Raw genomic sequence first — 17,314 nt, forward strand, 5'->3', positions numbered from 1 at the left:
TTTTCTTAGCTGTTATTGCCCTTGATACCTCTCCTCTTAAGTCTGCCAACTTGTCCTGTGGTAGTCTGTATTCCATTGCCCCTGAGTCGATCTCGATTCCCAGGAACCTGATCACCTCAGTGGGGCCCTCAGTCTTTTCTGGCGCTAGGGGCACCCCAAACTCCCGAAAGGAATCCTGTAATGCTGCCAACATTAATGTGCAGTCCTCTGACTTAGCTGGGCCTACGCACAAGAAATCATCCAGGTAGTGCACCAAGCCCCTTAGGCTGGATCTTTTTCGCACTACCCACTCCAAGAATGAGCTAAACGCCTCAAAATAAGCGCAAGATATAGCACACCCCATAGGGAGGCAGCAGTCTATGTAGTACCCCCCGCCCCATTGGCATCCCAACAAGTGAAGACTATCTTGGTGAACCGGCAGTAACCGGAAGGCCGATTCGATATCTACCTTTGCCATGAGTGCCCCCCTTCCCATATCCTTGACTAAGGCTGTAGCCTGGTCGAATCTCGTGTATGTCACTGCCGACAGTTCCGCGCTTATCCCATCATTCACCGACTCCCCCTTTGGGTGGGAGAGGTGGTGAATCATGCGGAATTTGCCCGGTTCCTTCTTTGGCACGACCCCTAGGGGCGAAATGTGAAGGTTGGGGATGGGGGGAGATTTGAAAGGCCCAACCATTCTTCCCAATTCTACCTCTTTGTCTATTTTTTGTTGCACGATGTGCGGGAACTGGAGGGCTGATTTTAGGTTCTTGCAGTGCGTCGTTGGTGAAGTGGTCTGTGAAGGTATCCGAAAGCCGTTAGTGAAACCGTGTATTAGCAGGTCTGCATCCTCCCTATTGGGGTATTTATCTAGCCATGGCTGCATCTCTGCGATGCTCACCGGTGACCTCCCCTTTGCCAGCCTGCTCGTGAGATTTTTGCCCTGTTCGGAGCCTTTTGTAGCACTTCTCCCAAGTATGGTTAAGGCCGCCACAGGCGGAGCATTCGTGCTTGTAGCGGCAGCTAGTGCCCCATTTGCATGCGCCATTGTTGTAGAGCCAGCACGCCCCGCTCTTACGCAATGCCGACGACCCTGCTTGGGGACCGCCGGCTGTCCCTGAAAAGGGGGGTTGGTTACCTCGCAGCACACTGTATCCGCATCCCCCCTGTGATCCAGACGACCCCACCGAGGTTGATTTAGGATCAGTGAAAAGACGTGTCCATAGGGGAAGGTCTTTTTGGTCCCACCCCAATGATGGCCAGACTGCCATACGCTGGCGATATTGCTCGTCATACTTTAGCCACGCTGTCCCCCCATAAGCGCGATATGCATCTATTATGCTGTCTAGGTAGCAGAAGAGGGAGGAGCATAATTCCGGTGTCCTTTCCCCGATTATGCTCCCCATTGTGACAAATGCCTGCAACCAGTTCATAAAGGTTCTAGGTATTAGTCTGACCCTTCTTCTAAACTCGTCCTTGCTCCTACGATGTTCCTTGCCCCTTTCCCATTTTTCCAGTGGGAAACGGTCCAGGGAAAGGAGTGAGAAAATGTCAAAATATTCCCGCTTCCATATTTTTTTCTTTAGCTTCTTTTTTAAGTGAGTACCTAGGGGGCCTTCATATACCACATAGGTGCTTCTCTTTGCTGCGTCTGCCACCTTGCCTTTTCGCGGCCGTTTTTTGTCGCTTGCGCGCGAGGTCCTGTCTGCGCTGGTGCTGCTGGCGCTTGAGCAACTGCGGCTCCTGTCCGAAAGCTTCTGCTTCCGCGTGCGCTTTCTACCGCTTGTGCATGAGGCCGTGTCGGTGCTTGAGCTAGCGGGGCTTGAGCCCCTGCGGCTCTCGAGATTCCTGTCCGGTACCCCGCTAGTAGCTTCCCCCTTCGACCCGCTCTGCATCCCCGCTATCATTTCCCTCATGTTTTGTAATAGACTCATCTGAGCTGACCATAAAGGGTTGGGTAGTGTATTATTAGTCGGAAAGGCCGGTTGGGGATTGTTAGGTGAATACCTCTGTTCCCCCCCTTCCCCCCTCCTGCAATAATCATCTACTAAACAATCTTCGTCAGTCTCGTCTCCTGTGGTGATCTCCTCACCTGAGTCTGCCGCCATAGGCGCCACTGATCCCGTTCCTGGCGAGCCTCTACCCCGAGCATCTTGCTCCAGGGGGTGTCCGATGCCTTGTTCCATAGGCTGGTGCGCGTGCGGCAGCAGGAGTGCCGCCACCCCTTCCACACATCCGAGAGCCAGTGTACTCCCCTGTGCGTTGCCCCTGCTCTGCGCCGGAGCCTCCACCGCGTCATGCAGACCTCGCTGCTTTTGAGCACTGCTCCCCTGGGAGCCTGCCTTGTGCGACCTGTTTGCAGTTCTGTTGCTGGTGCGTGTCTCCTTGTGAGCACGGCCCCGGTCGGAGCCTGCCTTAGCTGTCTTGCCTCTTCTGCCACTCCGGGCCTGTTCGGCCCCCCCCTTTTGGGCTTCTTTCCCCCGGCTTTTCTTCGGTTGCTGGTCCCTGTCCCCCCCGCCTTTCCCCTTAGCGTGGAGTTTTTTGGGGCGGCTGTGTCCTGAGCTATTCCCGGGGACAGGGGCCTCGGGCTGAGTGGGCCAGGGAGGGGGGGGGGCAGGAGTTGGGACCAGGGGGGGCTGTGGGCCTACAGCTGATGCTTGGTGTGGCTGTGGGGGGGGAGGCAGGGTGCCTGGTGCGGGTGGGGGGAGCGCTGGGGGGGCACGGGCATGCCCTGCAAAGACCCCGTGGGGGTCTCCTGGCTGATCCCAGACAGTGGGATTAATTGTGGGGGAGAGGAGCGCGGGTGCAAGGAGGTTGCCGGCTCCGGGTGGGGGAGTTTGCAGCGCTGGGGGGGGGCGGGCATGCCCTGTACTGACCCCCTGGGGGCCTCCCAGCTGGTCTCTGGCGTGAGAATGCGGTGAGGGGGGGAGGAGGTTAAGGCCCGAAAAGTCCCCAGTAGGTGGCGCGCTGGTAGAGGGTGGACGCGTCTGCAAATGCGCGTCCCCGTGGTGCTGTACGCGTGCGCTTATGGGGGGCGGACGCGGATAGCAATCCGCGTCCCCCCAGTACTGTGCGCGTGCGCTGTTGGGGCCTAGGTCCCGGTGAATAGCAGCGTCCCTCGGGAGGTGCGGCGGCGTCACTTCCGGGTCGACCCCGAGGACTTCCGGGTCGACGCCATTTTGTTGGAGCCCGCTGTGGGCGGAAGAGCCCTTCTTCTTGGTCCTGCCCGCTCCGGAGTTTGTAGGCGGGTAAAGTCGGCGGGCTGCGCCGGGGGGCTCCGGGGGACTTGAACCTCGCCCCGACTTGTCCCGGGGCTTGGAGGAAGGGCCGGCAGCGGCCTTTTTCTGGGGCTTCGATTTACTTTTTTGGCCCCTCGTGGAGGGGCCAGGGGGGTTGGATCCGGAGGAGGACTTGCCTCGGGCCTGCCCAGGGATGGAACAGGCAGGCTCCGGGCTGCCGCGGGAGGTGCGGGAGGGGGGTTTTGAGGGGGGGTGGCTGTGTGGGCCCTCGCGGATGCTTGGACTGCGAGTTTGCTTGGACCCTGGAGCCCCATGCCTGGATGGGGAACCTGACGGGCTGTATCTGGAGGGGGCCTTGCGACTTCTGGACTGAGGTAAGCCGGGGGCACGGCCCTCCTGCGCATCTAAGTACCCCATCTGTCCCTCAATCCACCCCATTCCTCCTGCTGCGGCCTGCCTCTTAATTCTGGCCAAAAGTCCTGCCAATGCTGCTGCCTCCATGGCTGGCCACGTCCAGGCCCCCCAAACAATAGCAAAAGTCCTTACTGTGTCCTTAGTGGGGGGATGCGTGCGTGTCTGCCTGTCCGAGACCCTTGCTGCTCTGTTCCTTTGGATTGAAAGGAAGTCCCTTTGTCTGTCCTGACCATATCAAAGGCTAGCAGATTCCTGCCCGCCTTTGTTTGACACCTTTGACCTAAGTTGACCTATCGGGATGCCTGGGGTCACCTTTCGCCCATCCAGGTCATGTGCTCTGGTCGCTTAGCCCTGCCCAGCTCTGGAGCTTTCTTTGTGTATGGGATGGCTTCCATGGAAGTTGTGCTCCAGAAGGTATTTTACGACAGAGTACCGGACCGTTGTTGTACCCGATACCACTGTCATTGCAGAGTGCTGCACAGGGTACGAGCTGCTGGGCCATTACTGTGTTCAGGGTAAGTAATATCAGCTTTTTAAAATTTTTACTTCTGCTGCTCCGTAAGCTTCTGATACGCTTCTAACCCACTGCAAAGTCAACAGTGCATAACCGCTGCTGGCAGGGAAGCCCGAGAATCCCAGGGTTGTGCTTCCTGTCCAATGGGAGTATGTCAGTGGGCGAGAGGCGGCGAAGGGCGTGCGGGGGACGTGCAAGAGGTGTGCGGCACTATGCATATGACCCTGTCAGGGCACTCTACCATGGGGTCATATGAAGCTACATTTTGGCTTTGCTGTGCGATGCAAGGGGAAGGGGGGGCGGAGCATAGCACTGCACAGCTCCACTCAAATGTAAAACCAGTCTCATCTGAAAATTAGGAGATTAAATTATGAGATTAACGATTATATCTTCAGTTCTTGAACTATTCATCTTTTTTTTAATCTATCCTCCTCATTCTCACTTGGCCCAGTTAACACTTTCTGATCAGGTGCTCAATCAGCTAAGCTACATCATACAGCACTTGCTGGCTATTTTACCTCTATTATAGAAAAGTTAGGTTGCAATATCTATAGTTTTTTACTACACAAGTGTAGATTTACTTTAGCGGGTTTTAAAGATTTGTAATACCTGAAATTCTAAACTGCAGCGAAAGAGAGCTTCAAGATGTTTGTCTCGAGACCTGGAATCTGCCCTATGAAAACGGATCAGAGCCACGGTCCTAATTGTACAACTGACTACGACTGCCCAGGATGTCAGAAGTGCTGTGTGTCCTCCAATGGGTCTGTCTGCGCTCTTCCTGTACCTCCAGGTCAGTTCTTTACAAAAGTATTAGATCTCTCTAAGGACTATATGATAAGCAAACTTGCACATCTTTGTGCTGATTTCAGCAATACATCAGTGTCACATGCTGATCGCTGGCAACCCTATCCTGTGAGATTACTCACATTGCAGCAATTGTGGCACGTTAGCGATTTCTGCCGATTGAAAACGCGCTGCATGCAGCATCAATATCCTATGTAAGAAATGTGTCAGTCCTATATAAATAATTAAAATTACTACCCTTATCCTCATGTAGTTTGCTAGCGCAATAAATTATTTTTGTTTCCTTCAGCACTGGACAGGAACACCATAAAATTTTGGTACAATGGAACCATCACTATAAAAATGAAGTATGCTGACCTGGAACGGCTGGATAAGGGCTTCACCAATCACTCAAGACTGCTGCATGCAATGGTATGTAGACTTCAGTAAGACCTACACTAAAGTATGTTGACACATTCACACAAGTAATATGGATTCCTGTATAAAGCCTCTTTTCCACGAGCAGTTGATAGACAGTGAAATGCCTCTCAAACTCTCACAACTGCTTGCTGCTGCCTGGTAACCGCTTACTGCTGCCTGGTAACTGCTTGCTAAGCACACAGTTCAACTGCCTGTGTAAAAGAGGCCTTAAAGTGGTCTGAAACTCTGACATAACATTCAATAAAAATGTGTTTTCCTATATTTTATTACCCATACAGTTATCATATTTGCTTTTGTGCACAAGTAATAGTGTCTGTCTACAAATTACAAGTTTCCAAAGTGTAGTTTATCTTGCCCTGAAAACTGCCATTGCAATTTATTCTTTTTCTATTATAACTGCTTTTTATTATATATATTATATATGAAAATCATCTAATGAGCTATTCTGAACTCTGTGTGTGCCTGAAGCAGAGACAGTTTCTCAGAGAGTGTTTGTTTACATTCCAGTGTTGATACATTTGTGTTTAACAAGTAAAAAATATACTGTTATCTTCAGTTTGAATGCGGATTTGAAGCTGAATAGCAGGAGAAAGTGCTTTGTTTAACCATTTCAGTGATGTTCTGCTAGATTTTTTTCTGGGATAGTAGCTTTAAAGCTGTAAGGAATCTTTTAGAACCAAGGAGAAATGCTGACTTTCTGACCACGTTAAGGTGGCCATACACTAATAGATGGCCACCAGATCGACCAACAGATAGATCCCTCTTTGATCTAATCTGATCAAAGAGGGATCTAATTTTGCCCTTCACTGCACACAGGTTTGAATCGATTGCAGCATGAAATCGATTAAAAACCTGTGGAGCCGCCATTTGCCTCGCCGCCACTTGCCTCGCCGCCACAGGCCTCCCCCCATACGGGCTCCCCCAGCCAGCAGCAATAACATCACCTGTCCGGCCGGCGCGAGTCCCCAGGATCCGTGCTGTCTCTCACTTCTTCCCCTCTTTCCTTCCTTTCGCGTCATGTGACGAGCGGACGTTCATACAGTAGAGGACGCTCTACTGTTTAAACTTCGGCCAGTCACAGGACACGACGGGAAGGGAAGAGGAGATGGTGAAGAAAGTGAGACTCGCATTGGCCGGACAGGTGATGTTATTGCTGCCACTATGCTGCATCGGTTGTCACCAAATCAAACACTGCTAGTGACACGTGTATCATAAAGGATTCGTGAACAAGTAGGCTATAAATGACACCTAAATATTAAAAAGATTTAATCACTGACAATACAAGCAAGTGAGGAAGGCGATAGTGTAAATAAAGCTATAGAGTAAATAGAACTCCACATAATACTGTACTATTAAAGAGGTGTAAACAATTTGATTGCTATGATTTCTTTTCCCCAAAGATAACTGGAGAACTGTGGCCCCTGGAGGCAGCAGTGTACCATAGTTCCACAATAGCAGCAAGCCCATTCACAGTTATGTCACGCATCTTCATTGGCATAAATGAGTCTTCAACAATCCAGGACATTGCCCAGGAGCTCAGCAATATTGTGGAACGTGTAACAGAGGTGATCAACGTACAGATAGATGGTAAGTAGATTAAAAAATCATTGCAATAGGAAAATCAAGTGTTAAAGGGATACTTAAGTCAGGGGGAAAAAAATGAGTTTAACTCACCTGGGGGCTTCCCTCAGCCCCCTGCAGCTGATCGGTGCCCTCGCAGCCCCGCTCCGATGCTCCTGGACCCGCCGGCGGCGACTTCCAGTTTTGTTGTCACCGGCCGACAGGCATCGGAACTCGAGTGATTCTTTGTGTTCCCAGCCACAATAGCATCCCCTATGCTGCTATTGTGGCAAGAAGGCCGCAATAGCAGCATAGGGGATGCTATTGTGGCTGGGAACACGAAGAATCACTCGCGTTCCCATGCCTGTCGGCCGGTGACGGCAAAACCGGAAGTCACCACCGGCGGGTCCAGGAGCATCGGAGCGGGGCTGCGAGGGCACCGATCAGCTGCAGGGGGCTGAGGGAAGCCCCAGGTGAGTTAAACTCATTTTTTTCCCCTGACTTAAGTATCACTTTAAGGTGTAAATGTAAAGCATATGACAGCTGATTTGTTTTAGGTAGTTTTATGATGTCCATACAGACATCAGGCTGTCTTCTGCATATATATAAAAACAAGCAGCCAACTGTGATGGAGTTTTTCAGAGGTTTCTTTGGCCCAATGAGCAGTGGGCAGAATGCAGCTTGGCCGGCCGTCCTTATAAACCCACCCTAAGTTGCTCCACGTTGGTTACTGTGGAGGTGTAGTGGGTTCCAGGTCTTAAAGGACCTCTGTCGCGAACATCTTAAAATTTGAAATACATGTAAATATATACAAATAAGTATGTTTCTTTCAGAGTAAAATGAGCCATAAATTACTTTTTTCCTATGTTGCTGTCACTTACAGTAAGTAGTAGAAATCTGACATTACAGACAGATTTAGGACTAGCCCAGTGATCTGCAAACTTAGCTCTCCAGCTGTTAAGAAACGAAAAGTCCCACAATGCATTTATCTTTATGAATCATGACTGTGGCTGTCAGACTCCTGCAATGAATTGTGGGACTTGTAGTTCTTTAACAGCTGCAGAGCCAAGTTTGCAGATCACTGGACTAGCCCATCTTCTCATTAGGGGTTCTCAGGGTTTTCTTTTTTTTTTGAAAGCACTTAGTGAATAGCAGTTGCTCCATCCAACCTGCAAAAAAAAGTGTACGGTGAGCAGGGAGGCTAAACAGCATCTTTGTATAAATCTTTTTCAGGGAGTGTCTTTATAAAGAATCCTGCTGAGAATCTGTCACTTACAGTAGGCAGTAGAAATCTGACAGAAGTGACAGGTTTTGGACTGGTCCATCTCTTCATAGGGGATTCTCAGCAAGGCTTTAATTCTCTATAAAGATATTCCCTAAAAGAAATGTAAACAATGATGCTGGCCAGCTTCCCTGCTCCCTACACAGTTTTTTGGCAGTTGGACAGAGCAACTATCATTCACTAAGTGCTTTTGAAAATAAATACAGTATTTCCCTGAGAATCCCCTATAAAGAGCTGGACTAGTTCAAAACCGGTCACTTCTGTCAGATTTCTACTACCTACTGTAAGTGACAGCAACATAGGAGAAAAGTAATTTATGGCTCATTTTACTCTGCAAAAAATGTACTTCTTATTTGTATATGTTTGCACATATTTTAAATTTTACAGTTTTTCGCTGTAGTGCCCCTTTAAAGCCGTAAACACTCCTGACTTCAGTTGGCCGAGGCGGCCAGTAACGACCACCTCAGCCGATCATCAGGCATCTACTCACCCCCAGTGACGCTGTTCCCCTGCCAATCCCATTGTTTGTGCCGCTCCCCTGCCTGCCTGCCGTGTTACGTCAGGTATGCCTCGCTCGTCTTCCCTCCGTCGCCCCCCCCGCGCATATAACAACACAACGCGTCATACAGGTGACACGTGTCTGTGCAGCCCGGCTCAGCAATGTCGCCCAAGGGATTCAGGTCCTGATCCCGACAGGCGACATCCGTCAAAGGTGTGTACACACCTTTAGAACTGAACAAGTTGCTCAGTGAAAGTGGCAAAATGTCTTCTATCTACATAAAATAGGTGTACAGTTGAAACTAAGTTATATATTTTTGGATACTTACCAACAGGAAGCCCAGTCTGTAGCAAGACATTAGCAATGGCCACACACCACAACATTGCCTATTTACATGCCATATTTGGGTTATTTTACAAAGTTTCACTTAGGACTCAAACCCACTAGCAGCCTTATCTAAGCTCTAGTGATTTGAAAAAGCTCTTGCTAATGCAGCGCTATGGGGGATTTTTTATAAAATCCATAGCATTACATTAGCAAAAGCTTTTCAAATCACAAAGCGCTCAGAAAAGGGCTCCAAGTGGCTTCCAGGCCTGACTGTATGTTACCTCACATCATTGCCATTCTGTCTACTGCGCTCACAGGAGCTAGTAACATTTTATTGTGTTGAAAAAGGGGATTTTTTTTTATTTTACATTTATACATAAATATCTAGTCAATAATATCTATATATTATTGAACCAATATACCTTGCCTATCTCATTACTTAGTCTCTTGCCTCATCCTTCTTTCGCTCATTAACTTTAATGCTTTCATCCCTGAGGGAATTTCATACCTTCCGGATGAGAATGCATTTTGTAACTTTGCAATGTTTACATTCAACATTAAACTCGTGTACAACTAAAGTTGCACTGCTTTTATGAGACCAGAAAATTCTCATTTTAATCTATGCTTATTATTCGTGTAAAAATCTGAGATCTTCGAAAAGGCAACTTTTTGCCTTTTTGTCTTCCAAACTGTTGCCAAGAACATCAGATATTGCCTGGATACAAATGTAAACATAATCTCCTGTTACTGGGATACCTCTGGTGTTCTGCATGATGTGGATTAATCACTCAATCCCCAAGTAACGCATTTCCATGGATGAATGCTTTTCAGTGGCCACCGTATCAAAACAGCTGCAGCTAAAGCAAATAAACTTTTGGGATGCATTAAAATGGAAAAAAACGGGGATGCTGGCATAATACTGCCACATCTGGAATATGGAATACAGTTCTGGGCACCACATTACAGGAGGGACTTTGCGGATTTGGAGCAGATACAAAGTTGAAACACAAAATTGCTCATCATCATGTAATGTCTTACTTACCACCAAGAAAGGTTAGATTAACTGGGCTCATTTTGTCTGGAGAAAAGACACCTTAGAGGAGATCTAAATAACATGTATAAATACATCAGAGGGCAATATAAAATCTTGGCTAATGAGCTTTTTGTCCCTAAGCTTGTGCAAAGGACTAGGGGACATGATCTGCACAAAAAGAAAAAATGTTTTTGCCATGTATAGTCAGAGTGACTAAAATGTGCAATGTATTACTACAGGAAGTAGTTAAGGCAAAATCTATATCTAGAGGGGGCTTGGATGCTTTTCTTGCATTGAAGGACATGCATGGCTTTAAAGTGGACCCGACTTCTAGCAAAGCATACAATTGCAAGTCTTTATTCAACACATAGTGGCTCAATAAATTTACAGCTCAGTTCTGTCCCTGTTTAGGGACAGCAGAGTGTCCAGATAGTCTTAATAGCAGATGTGAATCAGAGCTGTAAAGGTCCGTATCGATCAAATGTGGCCGATAACGACGATAATGTCAGGTGTGTGTACAGCGGCCATCAACCCCAACCTGCAAGTGATCCGCCCAGTGGGACAACACACCCTGTGACAGCTGATTGCATTGTCATCACACACATGATGCTCTGTTGTTCCTCCCCCCTTCTACATAGCAACAGAATGCTCTGACAGCTACATAGCTGACATGCATCTGTACAGGCTGGCCAGCAATGTCAAGACAGTCCTCTGACACAGGAGACCATGGTTTGAGTCTCAGCTCTTCCTGTTCAGTAAGCCTGCACCTATTCAGTAGGAGACCTTGGGCAAGACTCCTTAACACTGCTACTACCTATAGAGTGCGTCCTAGTGGCTGCAGCTCTGGCACTTTGAGTCCGCCAGGAGAAAAGCATAATATAAATGGTATGTGTCTTTGTCTTAAAGCGGATCCGAGATGAAAAACTAACTATATCAAGTAACTTGTCTATATATCTTATCTAAAGTTTAGATAGTTTACACAGCAAATCTGTCTGCATACAGCTTCAACAGTTTATGATGATTTATAAACAATGATACAATCAGAGCAGCCATGTTCTGTTTGTCATCATTACACAGGTAATCTGACTGCATCTCCACCCTTCAGCCTGTGAAAAATGTACTTCCCCCTCCCCTCTGCCTCTGAAATCTCTATCTAGTAACCTCCTCCTCCTCCTCCTGCCCAGACTGAGCTCCCATAAGCCCTTGCTACATGGGTCTGAGTGCCTTGGCGTTTTGGAGAAGCTGTGGGCGAGGCTTGTTTAGTTTAAAGGGAATTAAGTATTAAAACAAAAACAAAAAAAGTATTTGGCTTGAGGAATGCCCTATAAACTGTATGTAAGGAACACAATTATGCAATGAATAAAAGTTAATCTCGGATCCACTTTAAGCTGCCTCCTCTGTGCTCCCAGGAACGTGAAACCAATTTAAACGTAAGGTTTTTTTATGCTTTCCATAAATTGTAATGAAGCATTGTTTTTCCCTAAAGGTTGTTATTCTGTGGCTAATATTTTAGAGCAGAGAGGAAGTTCTGAGTTTATATCCACTTTAATTACTTGGTGATTCCCAGCTGTGTTGATCCAGGAGTTTTATCTGATTGCCGTTTGGAGTCCGGAAGGCGTTTTCTCCCCTTTAGGGCCAGTTTCTCCAAGGTTTGTAAAGGTTTCTTGCCTTCCTCTGGAACAACTGAGATATGCAAGGGTGTCGGCTAGTGCTGTACCATATTTTCTGGTTGAACTCAATGGATGTCTTATTTCAACCCTATGCAACTATCGTGTTTTTCTGAATATAAGATGTGCTTTTTCTTCCTCAAAAAGAGGGTGGGGTGGTGCGTCTTATATTCACAAAATATGGTAACTAGGTGTTGCAGGGAAGCACTTACCCATCCAGCACTGTGCTCCTCTCCCCCTCGCTCTGGTCCTGCTTCATTGCATACTCCTCACCTCTTCACTGTAGCTGTCCCAGTACGCCATCACCGTACATTCTGCTAACGTCAAAACATGTCTTGTGACAAGTCGCTGCATTGAAATTGTGTTCTTTATTGTAGTGTTGTTTATTTTAAGATTGAAAAGGGGTAGAAACTGAGAATAAGTTCATGTGCATTGTCTCGGCAGATCTGGATGAATGTTTCCACCCTGAGCTTAATTCCTGTCCACCACAACAGCAATGTGTGAACACAGAGGGTTCCTACAACTGCACCAAAGTAAACACTATGCAGATGCCTCCACCGATGCCAAGTAAGTTTAGAGAGTCTGGCAATTTTATTGTGCTGAATAAGATAGTGGAGAAAATGATGTGCTCTCTGCTTGTTAAAGAAATATTGACTTATTGTTAGCTACAGAATACCCAAATAGCTCAGGGTAACCCTGAACCACTAGCTATAAGACTGCAACCGCAGCTGTGAACTAGAGTAGAGTGGCTATGTCACCCATGTGTTAGAAAATTACATCCTTGCTGCTGATAGAAGTGGGACTCTTTAAAGGATACCCGAGGTCACATGTGACATGATGAGATAGACATGTGTATGTACAGTGCCTAGCACACAAATAACTGTGCTGTGTTTATTTTTTTATTATTATTATTTTATTATTTAGTATTTATATAGCGCCGACATATTACGCAGCGCTGTACAGTGTATGTATATATATATATATATATATATATATATATATATCTTGTCACTAACTGTCCCTCAAAGGAGCTCACAATCTAATCCCTACTATTGTCATATGTCTATATTATGTAGTGTAAGTACTGTAGTCTAGGGGCAATTTAGGGGGAGCCAATTAACTTATCCGTATGTTTTTGGAATGTGGGAGGAAACCAGAGTGCCCTGAGGAAACCCACGCAGACACGGAGAGAACATACAAACTCTTTGCAGATAGTGCCCTGGCTGGGATTCGAACCAGGGACCCAGTGCTGCAAGGCAAGAGAGCTAACCACTACTCCACCGTGCTGCCTGAAAGAGTTAAACATCAGGTATGTAAGTGGCAGTTCCTGCCTGGGTCAGGACTGGGTCAAACTACAGTATGACCCTAACTGATGAGAAATTACAACTATAAAACACTTTCCTAGCAGAAAATCACTTCTGAGAGCAAGAAAGATATAAAAAGGGTCAATAGTTCATAGATTTTAGCTCTGGTATACTTCAATGAATGTGTCTCAAAAACAATAAAATAGTAAAAACTTGAAAAGTAAATTTAAATATAAAATAAAACTGTGGAATATCTTAAAAAGTCATTTTTAAGATAAGGAAGATAGATACAATTGTTTTTTTTCATTAGTTTATTTTCACCTTGGGTTTCCTTTAAGGTTAGAGGTCTTTGCTGGTTTACTGCCTGGGATGGAGGAGGGGTTCTCTTTTTACACACCTAGAAGAAAAAAGGGGCCATTTATTTGTGATAAGTCCATAACTCCCCACTGTCCCTTATTCAGAGGGACAGTCCCTCTTTGGGAACTAAATCCCTCTGTCCCTCTTTCTCCCTCATTTGTCCCTCTTTCAGGACTGAAGTACAGATCTGTGTAAATATATGTATTTTTCTACTGGAAATGTGTTTAACCTCCCTGGTGGTTAATTTTTTTTGCCAAATTGGCAAAAATCCTTTTTTTTTTTAATTTTTTTTTTTTTTTGTGTTTCATGTAAAGCTACCAGAGTGGTAGCTACATGAAACACCACTAGAAGGCGCATGCGTCCCTCTAGTGCGATCGTCGCCGGCATCAATAGCAAGCAGGGGAACGCGTATATAACGCGCTCCCCTGTTTGGCTTCTCCTGTCGCCATGGCGACGATCGGAATGACGTCATGGACGTCAGCCGACGTCCTGACGTCAGACACCTCCGATCCAGCCCATAGCGCTGCCTGGAACTCATTGGTCTGGGCAGCGCAGGGCTCTGGCGGGGGGGGGGGGGGCCTTTTGCGCCGCTGCGTACGGGCGATCGCCGCAGAGCAAAGTGCTAGCTGCGCGTACAGCATTTTGAATGGAGGCAATCGCCCCACCAGGGGCTGAGATATCTTCCTGCGTGGCATAGCCCGAGCTCAGCTCGGGCTTACCGCCAGGAAGGTTAATATACTCTAAATGTTATCTCTATCATTTAAATTGATTTATTTCTCATTTTTACATTTTAAAATGAAGAACTAAGAATGATAGAGATACAAATACAAAAGAGAGCAGTGGGCACACTGGTAAAAAAAAAGCAGCCTAGGTCAGAAATCTCAGGGTCAGTCCTCAAACCCCAAACAGTTCAGAGTCAATATAAACTCTAGGAGGACCTGGCGCTCGATGGCTGGAGGATGCAATGTCCCTGAAAACCAGCCGCTGTATTAAATATGTGAAAAAGTACCTGCAAGCAGCGTAGGTATAAGGGAAATACCTCCTGCTGTTACATGAAGTCCTCCGTGGGCATAAGTTCCGTGCTATGTACACAAACACCACGGATGTACTGGATCTGACTGAGGATGCCAAGTCTCTCCACCAGCAGTGATGTCGCACACTCTGCGCTTTGCGTTCCAAAGGATATGCAGGATGCTGTCGGCTCAATTCCTGTATATAGAAGCACAGAGGGGACACACCATAGTGCAGACTGCGCCTAGTGTTGGACAGACCCCACAACGATTGTACTTACTGACAAATGCTTGTTTATTAACATATCAAAGATTAAAATCCCGATTCGGATTTCGGCCAGCAGCCTTCCTCAGGGGACCAGTGTGGTCTGAATTTTAAAACTTTGTATTTTGCTTCTAAATTCTTTCCAGTATCAGTGACCAGGGGTGTGGCAGGGGCGGTGTTATGAGGTGTGACAGGGGTGTGTCTTAAAGTGTCCCTTTTCTTATCTGAAAACGTTGGGAGGTATGGATAAGTCACATGTTCCTTTTGTGAGAGTCTGTATGTCAGCTCAGTGGATAAGTTCGACTTTGTTCAAAGTGGTTTGTGGCGGTGTGACATAGCGGTTACATTGCAAGGCAGAACGTCACACTGCAATGCACCACCTATGTGTCGTTCACAGTGTGGCCGATGCGGTATAACGATGTGCGGCATTCTCATTGCACTGCATGCAGTGCATTACCACAAATCGTGCACGTTAACAGTGACAGTGAAGCATACTTTTCATTGACTGTATGCTTTTCTGTGTGCCGCACAACTCATGGATAACATGTGGCCTTTCTCATTCCATTGTGACTTTCTCATTTTGTTGCATCTCTGCTTTTTACAGGGAATGCGATGCCCACTGTAAACATAGCCTTATTCACTTTCTGCTACTTACTGTCCTTACATGATTAAGCAGTCACCCTTAGCACCTGAACTGGGACCCTTCAAATTGATACTTCAAATATTGGGGGCCTGAGTAACTAGGCCTCACTGTGGCCTTGCTCTGGTCAGATGAGTTCATTTGAGCAAAACAGAGGAGCGGTATTTTAAGGGCTTATTTTTTGATTGACAGTTTAACCACTTCCTCTCCCCCGGGACGAGTAACTACAACCCAGCAAAATCCCATATCTCCTTGCAGGGACGTAGCTACTATGTCCCTCACCGCCGCACACTCCCTATCGACACCTTCCCCCCCTCTCCCGCACCCGTTACCGCCGCCACTCATCAGCCGGGAGATCAATGAATGGGAACATAGTTCTAAGTCCCCGTGTGAATGACCTTGGCCATCCATGAGATGGCACCGTCATTCTCGAAAGCCGATACTTACATGTCTATGCATTGCTTTCGTTTGCGTAATACTACACATAGGGAAGTTATGCACGAAGAGATCTTGTGGCCAAATAGTGAAATTACATCTAAAAACATTTTTTTTAATTAAAATACTTTTTTTTGCATTTAAAACGAGCCCCTTACTCCCACACTCCCCAATATTTACCCCAACAAATTTTTGTAAATATAAATATATATATATATATATATATACACAATAAAAAAATACATACCGTAGTTACCATAGGGACTGGATTTTTTTAATTTGTATGTCAAGAGGGTATATTACTATTACTTTTTCAATTATGGGCTTGTAATTAGTGATGGACGCAAAACTGAAAAAATGCACCTTTTTTTCCAAATAAAGTATTGGCGACATACATAGCACTAGGGGAAAATTTTAAACGTTGCAATAACCGGGACAAATGGGAAAATAAAATGTGTGGGTTTTAATTACGGTAGCATGTATTATTTTAAAATTATAATGGCTAATGGCTAAAACTAAATATAATGAATTTATTTCCCGTTTTTTCTTATCTTTCCTGTTAAAACACATTTAGAATAAAATAATTCTTAGCAAAAATAGATATAAAGATAAAAGATATTGCGATGATATATGTGGTGATGATGATGATGATGATGATGATAAGTACGGTAATATGCAGAACATGGGTACCGTTTTTGATTAGTATCTAAGGTGGCCTCCATCTTGTTTGTCTACCTCATATGTGTGGGGATATGACATACTGTAGTTGTTGCCTGGAAATAGTACATTTGCATCTAAAGGTTAACTCTTGTGAATAGTAGGAGCAGGAAATGCTAAATTGGTTTGCTAGCCTCTGGCAAGGAAATGGATAATTAGGCCAATAGCCAGTCATGTCCTTACCTTCGGTCTGCTATGAAATACTGTCTCAGATGTGTATTTTTCTTTAGAGCGATTGTCACCTGTAATTTGTAGTAAGGAAGTCTAGAGTGCCGATAACAAGGAAATGGGTAATTAGACTATTAGCCAGCCATTGTCCAGAATTCACACCTGGACTGGCTGCAGTGTGCTTTGATGCAGATCAAACCAGCACAGGAGCCAGGAATTTACATATGACAGCCTGCTGGAATGTTAAAGAACGCTAGGCCAGCCAGGAAGCCCTTACTCAGAGGTCTTTTGATGTGTATGTTAAAATACAATTTTACCTGTGAAAATTAGATCTATGGGGAGATGGGAAATGTCTGGAAAGTTAATTAAAACTAGTTCCTCCCCTTCCAAATGGGCTTGCAGCCTCAAGGCATATCTCCCAGCTCAAAAGGCAGGGCCAGATGCCTAAAATCATCTTCTCTTGGAGGTAGCGCATAGCTAGAGATGATCCTGAGCAAATCAGAAATTCATGTCTTCCCACGACCAAGTTAGACCTCATGCTGGTAACGTTTACTCCCGTTTTATTTTAATGCAAACTGTCTTGTGTATCTTTGTAATTTTTACTTTGTTTTGTAAATCCTTTTGTATATATTCTTGTCTGCACTGTTCCACTTATTGAAATATTAAATATTTATTTA

At 46.0% G+C, this 17,314-nt stretch overlaps 1 protein-coding gene across 1 annotated transcript in view; it reads left to right on the forward strand.

The window, feature by feature from the left end:
- Nucleotides 1-3,541: 3,541 nt before the first annotated feature.
- Nucleotides 3,542-17,314, forward strand: part of UMODL1 (uromodulin like 1) — a 59,579-nt gene continuing 45,806 nt past the window's right edge. The window contains exons 1-6 of the mRNA XM_068266366.1: nucleotides 3,542-3,595; nucleotides 3,985-4,150; nucleotides 4,778-4,939; nucleotides 5,243-5,364; nucleotides 6,774-6,960; nucleotides 12,186-12,308. Coding sequence (XP_068122467.1) covers nucleotides 3,542-3,595; nucleotides 3,985-4,150; nucleotides 4,778-4,939; nucleotides 5,243-5,364; nucleotides 6,774-6,960; nucleotides 12,186-12,308 — 814 coding nt within the window. The remainder of the gene's footprint in view (nucleotides 3,596-3,984; nucleotides 4,151-4,777; nucleotides 4,940-5,242; nucleotides 5,365-6,773; nucleotides 6,961-12,185; nucleotides 12,309-17,314) is intronic.

This window comes from Hyperolius riggenbachi, chromosome 2, assembly GCF_040937935.1.
Source record: "Hyperolius riggenbachi isolate aHypRig1 chromosome 2, aHypRig1.pri, whole genome shotgun sequence".
Taxonomy (NCBI): Eukaryota; Metazoa; Chordata; class Amphibia; order Anura; family Hyperoliidae; genus Hyperolius; species Hyperolius riggenbachi.